The sequence below is a fragment of the Crocodylus porosus genome, unplaced genomic scaffold (genome assembly GCF_001723895.1).
Source record: "Crocodylus porosus isolate Cpor-Errol unplaced genomic scaffold, CroPor_comp1, whole genome shotgun sequence".
NCBI lineage: Eukaryota > Metazoa > Chordata > Crocodylia > Crocodylidae > Crocodylus > Crocodylus porosus.
In genome coordinates, this window is record NW_017728951.1 from 19,224,536 (window position 1) to 19,239,079 (window position 14,544).

General features: G+C 43.5%; 1 protein-coding gene across 1 annotated transcript in view; it reads left to right on the top strand.

Annotated features, from left to right (window-relative positions):
• The first annotated feature begins 1,663 nt into the window (after nucleotides 1-1,663).
• LOC109323814 (guanylate cyclase 2G-like) overlaps nucleotides 1,664-14,544 on the top strand; it is a 25,342-nt gene continuing 12,461 nt past the window's right edge. Inside the window, exons 1-9 of the mRNA XM_019555479.1 lie at nucleotides 1,664-1,712; nucleotides 2,674-2,837; nucleotides 4,438-4,581; nucleotides 5,236-5,388; nucleotides 7,739-7,843; nucleotides 9,258-9,329; nucleotides 11,466-11,634; nucleotides 12,632-12,787; nucleotides 13,455-13,632. Coding sequence (XP_019411024.1) covers nucleotides 1,664-1,712; nucleotides 2,674-2,837; nucleotides 4,438-4,581; nucleotides 5,236-5,388; nucleotides 7,739-7,843; nucleotides 9,258-9,329; nucleotides 11,466-11,634; nucleotides 12,632-12,787; nucleotides 13,455-13,632 — 1,190 coding nt within the window. The remainder of the gene's footprint in view (nucleotides 1,713-2,673; nucleotides 2,838-4,437; nucleotides 4,582-5,235; nucleotides 5,389-7,738; nucleotides 7,844-9,257; nucleotides 9,330-11,465; nucleotides 11,635-12,631; nucleotides 12,788-13,454; nucleotides 13,633-14,544) is intronic.

Below are 14,544 nucleotides of genomic sequence, written 5' to 3' on the forward strand. Positions count from 1 at the left end.
GCGAAAGCTAGAGCTGCCCACAAAATCTTGGGGGGGGAATAAAACTTCATAAAAAGTTTTATAAAGTCTTCCCTTCCTCAGCATGTCTCACAGCCCACGTAGGAGGGGAATGCGCCGGCTGGTGGGGCAGCGGACAAGATAGTGGCTGCCGCTCCTTCTTCCCCTTTCCCCCGCCCTCCAGGGCCTCTCCACCAATCAGCGATGAGGGGCGCAGCTGGATGAAGGGCAGCCAGCAGTTAAGAAAAAATGACTTTGTTTTGCCATGAGTTAAGTAGGTTATCGGCTACCAGAGTGTGTGAAACAAGGGTCCTTGTTCCCACATGGTATGTCTGGTACATGCCTTTTTTATTATGGAACACATGATTAATATAAACTCTTTTAATACAAGCAGAAGAAACATTGCCGGAAGTGATAGTTCTGCTGCTGGGGAATGCTTGCTGGTCTTAAATAAATTAAACAGATGGCTGACTGGCATGTTCTGGATTTGAGCATGTTGTTAGCAAGTATTTGGGGGGCGGGTTTTGGAAAAGGCAATATAACATTCCCTCCCACCCGACCCCATGATAAACAAGCTTTTCTTGAAAAAACTTGATTTTGAAAAATATTTTGAGGGGTCTTTTTAAATGATTCATTTTACTGGTAGTTTTCCCTTTACTTTCTGACTTTTTTCCCCTCAATATTTGCCAGCTGGAAAACATTAACACAGGTCAGAACTCACTCTGAAGGTGTTACTTTCAACACTTTGATTGCTTTCCAGGTGGGAAACCATAAGACAATTTTGGAAAGTAGCAGCAAATCCCTAATTTTTCAGATCTTTTTGTTGTTTAAGACCGTAACATTTGCAAATGTGTTATAAACGAGGAAACTGTAGATTCTCACCACTTTTTCCTTTTCTTTTCCTTGTTCTCCTACAATTATAAAAAAATAGGGCTCGAAGGGACCCCCTGCTTAAGGCAATATAATCCCAGGCCACTCCAAACAAGTGCTTGTCTAACCTGCTTTTAAAAGTGTCCAGAAATAGAAGATTTCACAACCTCTCTAGGTGATCTGTTCCAATGTTTAACCACTCTCACAGTGAGAAAGTTCTTCCTAATGGTCAACCTAAATGTCCTTTGTTGCAATTTAAAAGAGTTACTCCTGGCCCTGATGCCAGGAGCAATGGAGAATAGTTTATCATTATCCCTTTTCTGACCATCATTTTAGGTATTTGAAGATGGTTATTAAGTTCCCTCTCAATCTTCTTTTCTCTAGACTAAAAAACCCCAGTGCTCCTAACCTTTTTTCATTCATTATGTTTCTGAGTCCTCTTTCATTTTTGTTGCTCTGTGCTGGACTCTAATTTTCCCACCTCTTTCTTGAAGTACAGTGACCAGAACTGGACACAATACTCTGCATGATGACTCACTGGTGCCAGAAGTTAAAAAAAATAAAATAAAAAACCCTTCCCCCTTCCCCCCCCCAAAAAAAACCCGCTCCCTTTCAGAAAACCCAAAAACATAACTATATTTGGTGTTGGTTTTTTTTTTTCATTGGTTTATTTTATGCTGATTAGAAACAAATGATTTTTGTTCTATTCCCCTTAAAAATAAAGTTTAATTTATAAATCCCTAAAGACAAACTATTTTTTAACTAAGCATTTCAGATGTTCATTTTTTGGGTGAAAATGTCTTTTGGGTACAGGAAATATTATTTTCTGGCCAGCTATGGAATTGGTAAGTTTTACACATTATGATAGTTTTGTTTCCCTTGGTGGAAAATAAAATAAAAGCCAAGGAGAATTAACGGCAGAATCAGTCAATTATATTTGTGTGTCTCCATCTACAGCCCAGCAGAGGAAATTACCAACATCAGCTGGCTGGATAATTGTCCTCCTAAGGATAGACCAGACTGTGGATTTTATAATGAACAGTGCAAAGCTTCAGTTACAAGTAAGCATGCTCATACACGGCAAGATTAGCACTTTCAGGCAAGTTGGAAGGGGAGAGATGCACAAAATATTTTGCTCTTCTTTAGCCTCTTTTATTCAAAGATCTGAAAGCTTTTTTCCAACCCCAGTTAGTGAAAGCTAATAATAATAATGCAGAATGACTGTATTAAATTGCCCATTGTGTACCCATTTTACAAGAAAATGAAGGCATGGAGAAGCATTGCCACAAGGCTGAGATACGGCAAACAGCAAATAGTTGTTGCTATTGTTTTAAATATCAATTGTGCACCTAAATAAGTGGCTGAAAGCAGCTTAAGTTGATACCCAGGATTTTAGGATCAGGCTACATATAGTCTAGGTTCTTGAGTTGAGTTGCCAGTTTTTGAAAACACAAGTCAGAGTTGTCTAAGATGTCTGCTGACTGTTGAAGTTTTTTCATTTGGGGCTTTTCAACCTGAGACATTCTAGGCTGATTTTCAGACATGCTGAGCACAAAGGTACAGACATCATTAGCAGTGATTATTCAGCTTTCCTAAAATCTATATAGGATGGAAATGCTATGACAGCACTACATCTCCTAAGGATCCTCAAAGGGCTCTTTAAACTAGTGTTACAGTTCCTTTGTGGTGCAAAGGAGTTGAGGCACAGTGAAGCCAAATGACAACGTGACCCTAAAATGATCAGCATGGTGGTGTCATCAAGGTATTTCTCTACCACCTTGCACCTGGTACCGTGTTTTTTAACAGGTGTGCCTGTGATTGTTCTGATTGCTGTCCTGCTGGTAACAACCTCAGGAGCTGCCAGCACTGTGGTGTTTCTAAAGATCCAGAAAGGGAAGCTAGAAAAGCAAGTGGATGACATCTGGTGGAAAATCAACTATGATGATATCATTGTCCTTGGAGATCAGAAGGTAAACTAGGATTAGTACAAGTTGCAATCCACAAGATTTTGTTGTCCTCAGTGATTTCCCATGCTCTTTCATGCACTGATAAATATCTACATATTAGAGCCGTGATCCAACAACACACTCAAGCAACCTTTAAGTACTTTTAATCTCGCCGAAACCCACAAGCCTACTGGCATGCTGGAATGCTTTTTTTGCCGTGTTGGCCACTAAGGCCTATACCCTATGTTACACTTAAGATGTGATTAACCAATTAGTAACCAGTTAATCACATCTTAAATTGTAACCCAGCCACCCATTCAATTAATTAATAGTATTATAAAACAAGGAATAAGCCACAACATTTTTTCCACCCAAAATGCGAAATAACTTTGTGGCTGGTTCCTATCACACTATTCATTGAACATGGGGCCAGGTGAGCCCCTGTGCCTGGGAATCCTGTTAGCCGATGGGGCTCCCAGCCATTGGAGAGCACCAGTTGCTCCAGTGGCTGGGAGTCCCATCAGCTGATGGGGGCTCCTGGATTACCTGCAGGCTGCCAGCTACAAGGATGTACCATGTGCATCTGCAGCTGCAAACCCAGGTCATGGTGCACCCCCATAGTGGGAGCCCTGTCAGTTGAGGGGGCTCCCAGCCATGGGAGCTTGCTACTTGCCAGTGAAGAGGAGCCCGAGTTTGGGATCCTGGGTTTTCCCTGCACAAGCAATAAGGCTTGATGGGATCTGCCATGTAATCCCACAGTCATGCCTCCCTCCATGCATCTACGGCACAGCAGGAAGTGGGGTTGCAGCCCACCTTTACCCGCACATCTGGCAGGGCCCTAAGGAATTAAAGGGTCAAACTGTGCTCCTGGTTCCACTCTTGTATATTGACATTTGTTCCACTGAAATCAATGGGAGTTAAAGATGTTCAGCCTCCAGAAATAAATGTCCAGTACCTCGCATACAAGATCCTTATATTGTGACTGATGTGAACAGTGTTTCCCTGTTGGTGTTATGTCAGATCCATTTTTTTCCTCAAAGGACTTTGAAAACATTTTCCCAACTAATGAATTAGAGCCAGAGACTTAAAGACGTCAGACTGCAAGGGACCTTCAAAAGTCATCTACGGGTTTCTATGCAGCCCCCGTGCCTGAGGCAGGATCATGTCTATCCAAACTATCCCATACAACCAAAATCTAAACTCTGCATAAGACTGCCCTCCACCTTGAGGTAGCATAAACTATTAAATTGAATTAAATTAAAGTCACTGCTTGGCAGACAGACGTGGCAAAAGTTCTAGTTTAGCCTTAAATCCTCTTGGAGATTGCCTGTGCAAGAACTATGTCAGATGGTGAACTTACACTTAATAGAATATACTTTTTAGACATGGGCTTAGAAGTGAAGGCCAGGGCCACACAATTCCCCATTAATACATCAGATGTGCTATTTTGTCTCTCTTTATTCTGTCTTTACCAGTTCTGGTAGGCACTGCAGGGAGCCTGTTAATGGTTTCATGCTCATCTGCGTGTCTTTGTCAATATGACTAAGTCTCAGGCTTTCTAACATTTAACTAAGCTATTGTTGCATTTTTAAAAACATTGTGTCTCTGGCTTCCTCTCTTTAAGAGGCATTTTGTAGTATCACAGACCAGCACACCAATGCCCAGAGGGGAGGAAAGCGCTGAGTCCAGCTTGATTTTTTCAAGGAATCAGCCCTCGGTTTTGAAGGACAGAAAAGAAGTCGTTTATACAACAAGAGGGCTTTACCAGGTACGTCAGTAGATTAGATGGGCTCCGATATGTGTGCATTCTCCTGTCGTATGTTGAATTTGGTTGTGCCCTTTCTGGTTGCCTTTGCAAGGGCGGGGAGATCTGTACAGGGGAACAGGTCTTAAAATTCTGAATAAAAAACCCACAGAAGTTCTCTGCTGCACTGTCTGGACTGCGATGTTGTGGTTTACTAAGGTCTCTGGTACCCATGCTGCTCCCTGTCGTCAAAAATGGAAGATTGTAGAACTGAAGTTATAAACGTTATGCATTTTTACAGAGGGAGCCATGTTTTTTAAGCATCTAATTGGCCTTCCAAAAACACGCCATATCTCTTTAGTTGTAAATCACTGCTTATATTGGAGCCATTGACTATATCACACAGCATTACTATTCAGGGTAACATCTCCATTCATACTTTATATGACTCCCAGAGAGTTGTTTTGAAAAATAGGCCCATATCTATATGTAATACAATAAGGTAGCCTGTTATACAAAGGAATCTAAATTAAACCCACTGCTTCTCCCTATATTCTCTGATGCTGTTATTGGTAGGTCTTTGACGGATAGCACAGGCAAGGATCCTGTTAGCTAAAAGAAGCCTTAAGTTTCTCAGAGCCTGCTCTATTTTCAGATAGCTGCCTGCTTTTCATGCAGATTTCTTCCAAGCAGTCTGTGTCAAAGTTAATGTATACTGGATTCGACCTCTCTGAATATTTGTTCCAGGGAATTCTTGTTGCACTCAAATACATTGATAACCAGACAGATGCCTGGGTTAAGAACCAGTCAGTGCTTCATGAGGTCCAGTTGGTAAGGTTCAATCTCACTATAATCCTCTTTTAACATATAACAATTAAATGCTGACTTTGTTGCTGATATATTGTGGGTGCTGCTAAACTGGGCAGCTGATTTGATTGGATTATCTTCAGTAAGTTGAAAATCCTAAAACCCTGTGATTCAGAACGTGTCCTGGAGTCATCTAGTCCAGCCCCATGGACTAAAGCAGGATGCACTATTCCTAAGCCATCCCTCTTAAATGTTTATCTGGGCTTTTTTTGAAATGCAGGATATTCTACAACTTCCCCGGGCAGTTTGTTCCATTAGTTTTTTGTGGATATTTTTTTTGAGGGGGGCTGTTTTGTTTGTTTTATGCTTACTTTCTTCTGGGCCTGGGAACAAGTCTTCCCAAAACAATGTAAATCCTTCAGTGCTGATATCCCAGCCCATCGGCGTGATCTTACCAAGTTTTCATAATGCTGAGTAAGTCTTAGTTTTCTTTGCATGCTATGACTTTTAGTTCATCCTACTTGTTCCCCGTGCACCTTATATTTATATACATCATATTTTGATAGTGCTGAATTTGAGAGAAGACTAGATTCTACTTAGGGTTCATTAATGCAAAACATTTTGGGTCCGGAAACTTCTGCATCAGAAACCATGCACATGCAATTTGACTGCCATGTGATAAAAGGGATTTCTTGAATGCCAGCTGCTCTCTGGTAATTGCTCATATGATGCCCCTACCCTATAGCAGATGAAATCTCAGCTATTAAGACTCTTTCATTTCTCTTATTCAGAAATACAGGGTGTGCCTACATGAGACACTGAACTTTGCATTAGCGTACATGCAACAAGCATGTGTGTCTACATGTGCACATGTTTACTTCACAGTAAACCTCCCTAACACCGAGTAAATTTGGTACCTGAAAATGCAAGTAGCAGATTTACTCAGCATTAGTAATGGCACCGTAGTGCTCGTGTAGGTGCAAAATCTGACTCCCAGGGAGGACTATGTCCCGCCTGCCCCAGCAGCAGGGAACTCCAAGCCCCCTGCCCCCAGATCATGATTCAGAAGTGGGGGGCTGGGAAAAAAGTGTCCCCCAGCCCCATGACTGCAGAGCTTCGGCTGGGAGATCCTTATCTCCCAGCCCAAGGTCATAGAGGTTGGGCTGGGAGATAAGAGACTCCCAGCCTGAGCCCCGTGAGCATGGAGCCTGGACTAAGAGATGAGCATCTCTCAGCAGCGGCCCCATGGTCCTGGAGCTGGCACTGGGAGCACCCTGCTGGTGGGGGCTGAGGAGCACGTTTCTCACCCAGCTCCACAAGCACTAAGCTGGGGAGGTACAAGCTCCCCATCCCCTGCCCTGTATGCCAGTGTGGGGACTATGTCCCCCTGCCCCAGCAACAGGAGCTCCCCAGACCCCACTCCACAATTTCGATTGCAGTTGAGGAGCAGGGGCTGGGAGCTCCCTGCATGGGGACTGTTCCCTGCCCAGCCTGAGGCTGGCTGAGACCTGCATCTGACGGGGAAAGTTCCCAGCCACGCAAGAAATCACATGCAGCCTGGAGGTGGCTGGGCACTGTCCTGTTTCAGGCAGTCCCCAGCCAGCTCCGGGCTGCACAGGCAAACTTTCTCGTGCAGCCTGCGGTTGGCCAGGAACTGTCTCCATCAGGGACAGGTCACAGCCCTGTGCCCCACTTTGATGATTGAGTCACAGTGCTTGGAAAGAGCTGCAGGGGGGAGCTAAGTCCCAGCCCCCTGCCCCGATCCACCAGTGGGGCAGCTACCAGCCCAAGTTCACTGCTAGCTGCCCCACCAGTAGATCGAGACAGGGGGAAGGGGGTTGGGGGCTGGGACCTGTAACTCTTTCCAAGCCCGTGCCGCTGATTGGGGAGCCAGAGCCAGGAGCTCCCTGCTGTAGTGGCAGATGAACATTATCCCCTGGCCAGTAGCAGGCAGCCTCCCTTCCCACAACCCAGTGCTCCCTATCAGCCCCTGGGCTAGCACCCAAGAGGTGCCTGGAGCTCCCTGCAGTGGCAGCAAGAACCCATTGAAGGGCTGCAGAGAACTGGATGCAAATCTTCATCCTAATCCCTGCATGTGTAGACACCTACCCAAAACCCCTTACTTTGCAGTAGTTTACTGCACAATCTAAGCTGGAGTAAATGCATCTGTAGACATGCTCACAGTGTACTTTCATAGGACTGGAGTATCAGTACTAAATTGTAGTTCCTGAACTAGCCAGTTCGGGTTTATTTAGTGGTTTTTCTTTTGGTTCTATCTTGTAAGAGTTTCATAAGATATCAGAATTAAGAAACCCACTGAACGTGCTCTGGTCATCTAAACACAATGAATTGACAGAAACTGATTTACTTTCAGATGCGTGAGCTGAGACATGAGAATCTGGTGACTTTCTTTGGCATATGCACTGAGGCTCCAAATATTTGTATTGTTACCCAGTACTGCAAGAAAGGAAGCCTACAGGTAAAGCCTACAGCATTGTTTGCGACAACAACAGACTTCAGTTTTGCTTCTTTAAGAGAGTTGGCAAAAGAGCTCTTTGGAGCTCTTTTCTGGTCAGGTAGGGTATGTTTTTTTCCTTTTGTTCGCTAGCCATTTTTGCTACCTTCTGTTTTTTTAGTGGGCGCAAAGTCTTTCTTGGCATCTAATTGCTAGGACTTAGAATCCCCATATGTCTTCTTGTTTCTGCATCGTCGATGCTTTAGCATTGCCTTGTTTTTATCTGCCTCCTTTCTTGTAAATAATAGAACAGAAAGAGAGAACAGGACTCTGCAGAATAATTTAAATACTACTGCTGTTATCAACAAAAGAGTGGATGCATAGAGATAATACACCATAGAGGCAGTGAATATTAGACAAGTCTTTACTCGGCTTCTTGTCTTATAAACACAAAAACATTTATGCAAATTGAATCAATTTTGGAACTTGCATTTGCTGGACACTAGCATGTGGATGATATCAGCAAAAATTGATCATTTGGAGACCAAATATATAGGTGTTAAGGGAAAGTGACTGGGAGAAGGACACCCCATGGGAAGGCTAGGTCCAATGATCACAAACTCTTGGAAGACCGTTTTAGGCTGGACATAAGGGAAAATATCTTTTTTGTCTGAGTCTCCCGGGCCTGGAATAAACTCCCCCCAAGGATGGTGCAGGCACCTACTCTGGATTCCTTTCAGAAACACTTGGATGCATATCTTGCTGGGCAGACAAGGTTCTTTGGGTGAATCTGGTATTTATCTTGCTGGGATCATTTAATCGCTTGCTGACTGCCTGCCTGCCCTTTGGGCATATGTACTGAGGCTCCAAATATTTGTATTGTTACCCAGTACTGCAAGAAAGGAAGCCTACAGGTAAGGCCTACAGCATTGTTTGCAACAACAACAGACTTAGTTTTTGCTTCTCAATTCTCTGCACTCAAAAATGAGTTTAAGACTTTTTAGTGTTACAGGCTAAACCTTCCTTTCAATAGAGTTGCTATCAGAAGATTTTGGCAGTGCCTGCAGTGATATTCCAAAGTACTTCTATTTTTTAAAATAAGGCTACATCAATTTATTATCCAGTTTGATACGTTAAAGTAATATCCAATTTTCAATGACTCAGTAAATAGGGTCTAATTTCACTTTTAATTCGTTAATCTCAGCTGGTAGCAAGTGGTCCTGGTTCACTGCTCAGACACCTCTGTCAATCACTGATCTAAACAGAGTCACTCCTGATATTGCACTGACATGAACATCATGGGACAGAGAAGTCAGGTCCTACCTCTCTTTTTAGTTGCATTATCTGGTGTTAACCCATCCAGCCTGACACTTAAAATAAAGTTTTATTGCATCCCAGCCTGTTGAGTCATTCAAAGATAATGTTTCTGTTTTTTCAGGATGTTTTGAGGAACTCTGATATCGAATTGGATTGGATATTCAAACTCTCTTTTGCCTATGATATAGCCAATGTGAGTATAATGTTAAGTTCTTTTCTAGTAGAAAGACTTATCACACAAGCCAACAGGAACATACAAGTGCTCTTTTTTATTTGAGTGAAAATAGTACACTGTACCAGTAACCAGGCTTCCATTTACCTGGATATGCACCAGTGGGAGTGCTGTGAGATCTGATAGGGTTTCAAGAATAATTATTAGATCAGTATATATTTTATTGTCACAAATAAAACTTGAGGATTTAGTTGCAGTCTCTTCTGCTGATAACATGAAAAAGCAAAAGATGGAAAAGCGGGGCGGGGGAGGAAGCCCCAAATTTTAAAACTTTTAAAACAGAAAGCTTTTTGAGACAAGTTCTCCTGGGTTGGGTAGTCAGGAAAGGAAAGCCTAAGCCTGTCCTTATCTGCTTATCTCCTTACACTTCCTGTGGCACTCTCCAAGGCTCTTGCGGCACCCCTGGATGTCCCAGCACCCTGACTGAGAATCACTGCCCTAACACAATGGAGGTCTCACCTGACTGGGGCCTATAAGCTCTGTTGCAACATGAACAATAATAAACCATGGGCAACTGGGGTGCCTCCCAATACTCAGGAGGCACCCCAGCATTGAGGATGGGGCTGGGGAGCACCTGCAGATGCCGCCAGAGGCAGTGGAGGCCAGGACAGCCCTGTTGGACCTATTTGACTTTTTTTTGGGGGGGGGGGGGCGCACATGCCCCCTCACCAGTTGCATATGTAATAAACTCTACCTTCTGCTTTAACATTTTTCTCTCTTTAGGAAGAGATTGCTTTCCAAGGCAAGAGTATTTCATTTAGAATAGTTTAGATGGTATTAGATAGTGGAGGGCTATATAGAAAGAATCAGTGTTGGGTGGCACGCTTGGCCATCTTGATTTTGTTAGTAGAGTCTGATTTTGGCATGTGGTGGTTAAAACAAAATTGAAATGTGAGAGGGTATGTTTGGGGGGCTGGCGGGAGAGAGAGAAAAAATTAGCAAATACTTAAAAAAGGCAACTTCTACTTGATGCTTGTTCAGTTACAGAAAGATGCTAGTATTTAGGCCCATGGTTCACGTGGTCATTTTTGTAACATGGCTTTATTCACTTGGCTTTGGCAATATTTCTGTCTGTTTGGTGGCAGCACAATGGTCACTTTGTTGCTGAAGTGCTTTTAATTGTCAAGTGGACAGGAAGGGAGAGATCCACATCTAAACGAGCAGGATTTACTATCTGAAGAACTCAGTTCTGTAAATTTTCTTCTTCAGTAAGGCATCAGTTGGTAAGAAAAGTTTAAATTGATTAGTTTATATGAGAATCATTTGTGAAGGGCCTCACTCTGGCTGGTGCTCCCTTGTGTTAGAAATTGAGAAAACATACAATTGAGTCCTTTTCCTGAAGAGTTTATAGTCTAATAACTTAGTTCAGTGATTGGGACACAAACCTAGCACTTTGGAAAATGTATTCCCCTGCCATAGACTTTTCTGTATGACCAAATGCTGTCACTTAGTCTTTCTCTACTTTTCTTCTCTTCTGATCTGTAAAATAGGGAAAACAGTTCTTCCCTATTTCACAGGGCTATTGAGGTTGAATAAGGTGTAGACTGTGAGGTGCCCACATACTACTGCAGTGGATGACCCATAAATACCTATGAGATCTACACAAACAAGTCTCAATCCTGCAAGCTGTTCCACAGTGGGGTACTTTTCTGTCTTTAATAATGAGGCATTAGCCTGTGCAATAGCTTCTAGGATTGGGGCCCATCCTAAGAACAGGTGCCGTAAGCGAACAGGACAACCAAATGAAGCAGGAGTGAGAGAGAGGACAATGATAGGAAAATATGGCCACACAGACAAAATGTGGGCGTAGCTGGCATACTTTTTATTGGGTTTGGCCAGGAAAAGAATCACAAGGACATATTGAGCAACATATACACAATGATCTTTTTGAACAAAAGCCTCGATATTTCGTCAAATCAAAACAGGGCTAAGGGCAGGTTATATTTTCTAGTTCTAGAAGTCACAACCAAAACTGTATTCTTCCGTTCAGCCCCAGAGATTTCAGTCTTCCATATACCTGGTGCTAGGACAGCAGCCATTGTAACTTGTATTCTCTTAGCCATTGTAAATTCTATTATAATGTTTCTATTTTTGTAGGGGATGCTATTTATTCACAGCGGCCCACTGAACTCGCATGGAAACCTGAAACCTGCCAATTGTTTGGTGGATAATGGCATGCAAGTAAAGCTGTCTGGATTTGGGTTGTGGGAATTTAAGTATGGAAAGAAATGCCAAGTAATCACTGAGAAAACCACCAAATATGACGGTAAGAGAATTATACGAGAATTACAAACACAGTGAGTGTTCCGAAACAAAAGGATGAAGTGACTACATAAGCAGACACTTTCCTTAATAATGGTCTTCAAGCACATTTTTATCTACAGGATGTCATTGGATAGCACATATTTCAAACCTGCTTTAGAACTTGCCCAGGTTTCTTTATTCTCGTGATGCTGCATGTTAGTGAGCCAAAAGATGTCAGCAAATTATTTGTTTGGTCAATTTTAGCCTGTTGTTCATGAATTGGTGCCAAGCAGCTGATATGATTATGAGCAACTGATTTGCGTGAAAATGTTTGATGCATAATTTCGGTGAATAATTCTTGTTTGGTACCCCAGGCCTGAATTAAGTCATAAATACTAGTTACACAGTTACATGAGAACCTCATCTTTTATCTTCAGCGTGTTCCTAAATTGTCAACAGTAGATTTTGGTGAGAGAGAGAGAGTAAGTTTCTATTCTTCATGGTTGCACAGAAAAGCTTGAAATCATGAACCCAGTGCAACCAATGTAGTGGTGATTGCCTGAGTCTCTGAGGAATGTTAACTGCTCCTTGCAACTCAGTGGAGTGTTAACTCCTGGGTCCCCTGCTGAGAAGGACCAGGGACAATCTACCCAAAACTGTGTGTGGGCCTAATCTACCTGTCCCCCAAAATGCACCCAACTGCTGGAAAAGCCCAGGGACCATCATTCTATTCTCCACCCCTGTTGATACCAGAGTCCCCCCTTGACTTTCTTGGGGGCAAGGAAAAGGGCTACATTGCTCCCAGGGGGATATTGTGAACACATATATGAGTACTTGCAAGCCACACTGAGAGCCTCAGAGGAGGCCTCTGGAAGGATTGCAAAAGCACAACATGTCCTATAATATGTTGTAGGGGATTTTGAGCTGCTGACTAACTGGTCTGTTTTTGTAAAGAACTGCAATGAGCTTGATGCACCTTGAACACAGTCTGTCCTGCTGTTTCCTGTTTTGCCTTGTAGAGCTCTACTGGACAGCCCCAGAACTTCTCAGGCTTGAAGAGTATCCATTCCAGGGGACCCAAAAGGGGGACGTCTACAGTTTTGCTATAATTATGAAAGAGCTGATTTATAACAGTGAGGATGGCCCTTTCCACGACCTGGACCAGGAAGCAGAAGGTATAACCTGAACAATAGTTCCATGCTGATTTCCTAGCTCTACTTTAATTCCTGATCACTGCTTTTCATTGTTTCCAGTGAAAGACGTTTCATCATGTTTCAAATATAGCAGTGATCTTCTGATTCCTAACCCCTTAGGATCCTTGCAGCATATTACTTACAGGAAAATCTTGCTTTATTGTTTTACCTTCTTTTTATTTAAGTAAATTCAATATATTATATTTTTGTTGGGGAGTTCCACTATCCCCTTTTATTCATCTTCTCTTGGAAAATAAATGTATTTGGAATTTTTCAGGTCAAGGAGGAGGCCAAACCTTTGTATGCAAAGAATTAAATTGTGATACTTAAGTGAAGTGGGGAAGAGTTGCCTCTGTGGGCACATTTTTCTTCCAGAGTTTCAAGGAGTTATATGCTCTCACCTGTGGGATGTTGCTGCCATGTCTGATGCCAGTCAGCTCTTCAGAACGCATGGCAGGAGCAGACTTTTGTCCTCCCTTGGGTGATTATCTTTGGTGTGTAAGGAACAAAAAAAAGATACTTCTCTCTTCCCTTCCCACCTTCTCCTGTATTAAGGGCAAGGGTTATGTGGTCCAAAGAATGAGAAATGTTAAAAACAAAATAAATAATGGACTAAAAAATCCTGAAACATTATCATTGCTGTATTTAGAGATCATCAGTAGAATCAGGGACCCTTCTACACACTTCCTTCTGCGGCCTTCTCTCTCAGGGGAGAAATGCAATGAAAGGATCATCACAATGGTGAGAGCTTGTTGGGATGAAAACCCAGAGAGAAGACCAACGTTCTCCTCTGTGAAAAGATTATTAAGAGAAGCAAGCCCTGAAGGGTGAGTTATTCTTACTTGTGTAAGAATGATACCATATATGTCTTTCATCCAATAAGACCCAAGTGTTTCATAGACTACAGTCTGGAAGAATTGTTTGCTCACCATTGAAATTCAGCTGCTTCAGGTGGGAAGCAGTACCTGTTTAATAAGGTCAAAGGACGTGGTCATCATGGGTGACCTGAATTTTCCAGACATCTGCTGGGAGGAGCAGTCAGCCAGGTCTGACCGTTCACATAGGTTCCTAGCCAGAGTGCAGGACCTCCATCTAACCCAGGAGGTGCACAGCCCCACCAGGGGAGATGCCTTATTGGACCTGGTGCTGGCCCTGGGTGATGACCTGGGAGGGGGCTGTGGGTGCTTGACCACCTGGGCGACACTGATCATTGCCTGCTGGGATTCACCATCCAGCGCAGGGTGGCAAAGGCATGCAGTAAGGCATCAGCCCTAGATTTCAGGAGGGCGGGCTTCAGTGAGCTAAGGAGAATAGTCGGGGAAGCGCTGAGGTCCCGGAGGGGAGCCAGGTGTCCAAGGAGAGCGGTCGCTCCTTAAGGAGACGATCCTCCAAGCCCAAAGGGAGGTGATCCCAACACAGATCAAAGGGGGGCAGGAGGGTGCAAAAGCCCCCACGGCTCACCAAAAGCATCCGGGAATGTCTCCTAGCTAAAAGGGAGGCGCACACCCAATGGCAGGGAGGGGCCATCACCAGGGAGGACCATACTGCGGTTGCTCGGGGATGCAGGGGGGCGGTCAGGAAGGCCAAGGCGGAGATGGGACTCGGACTAGCTTCCTGGATTAAGGACAACAAGAAGTCCTTTTTTAAATACACAGGGGGCAAAAAGAAGGTTCCGGGTAACGTGGGGCCCCTGCAAGACACGCTGGGAAATTTGGTCATGACACCAGACAACAAAGCTA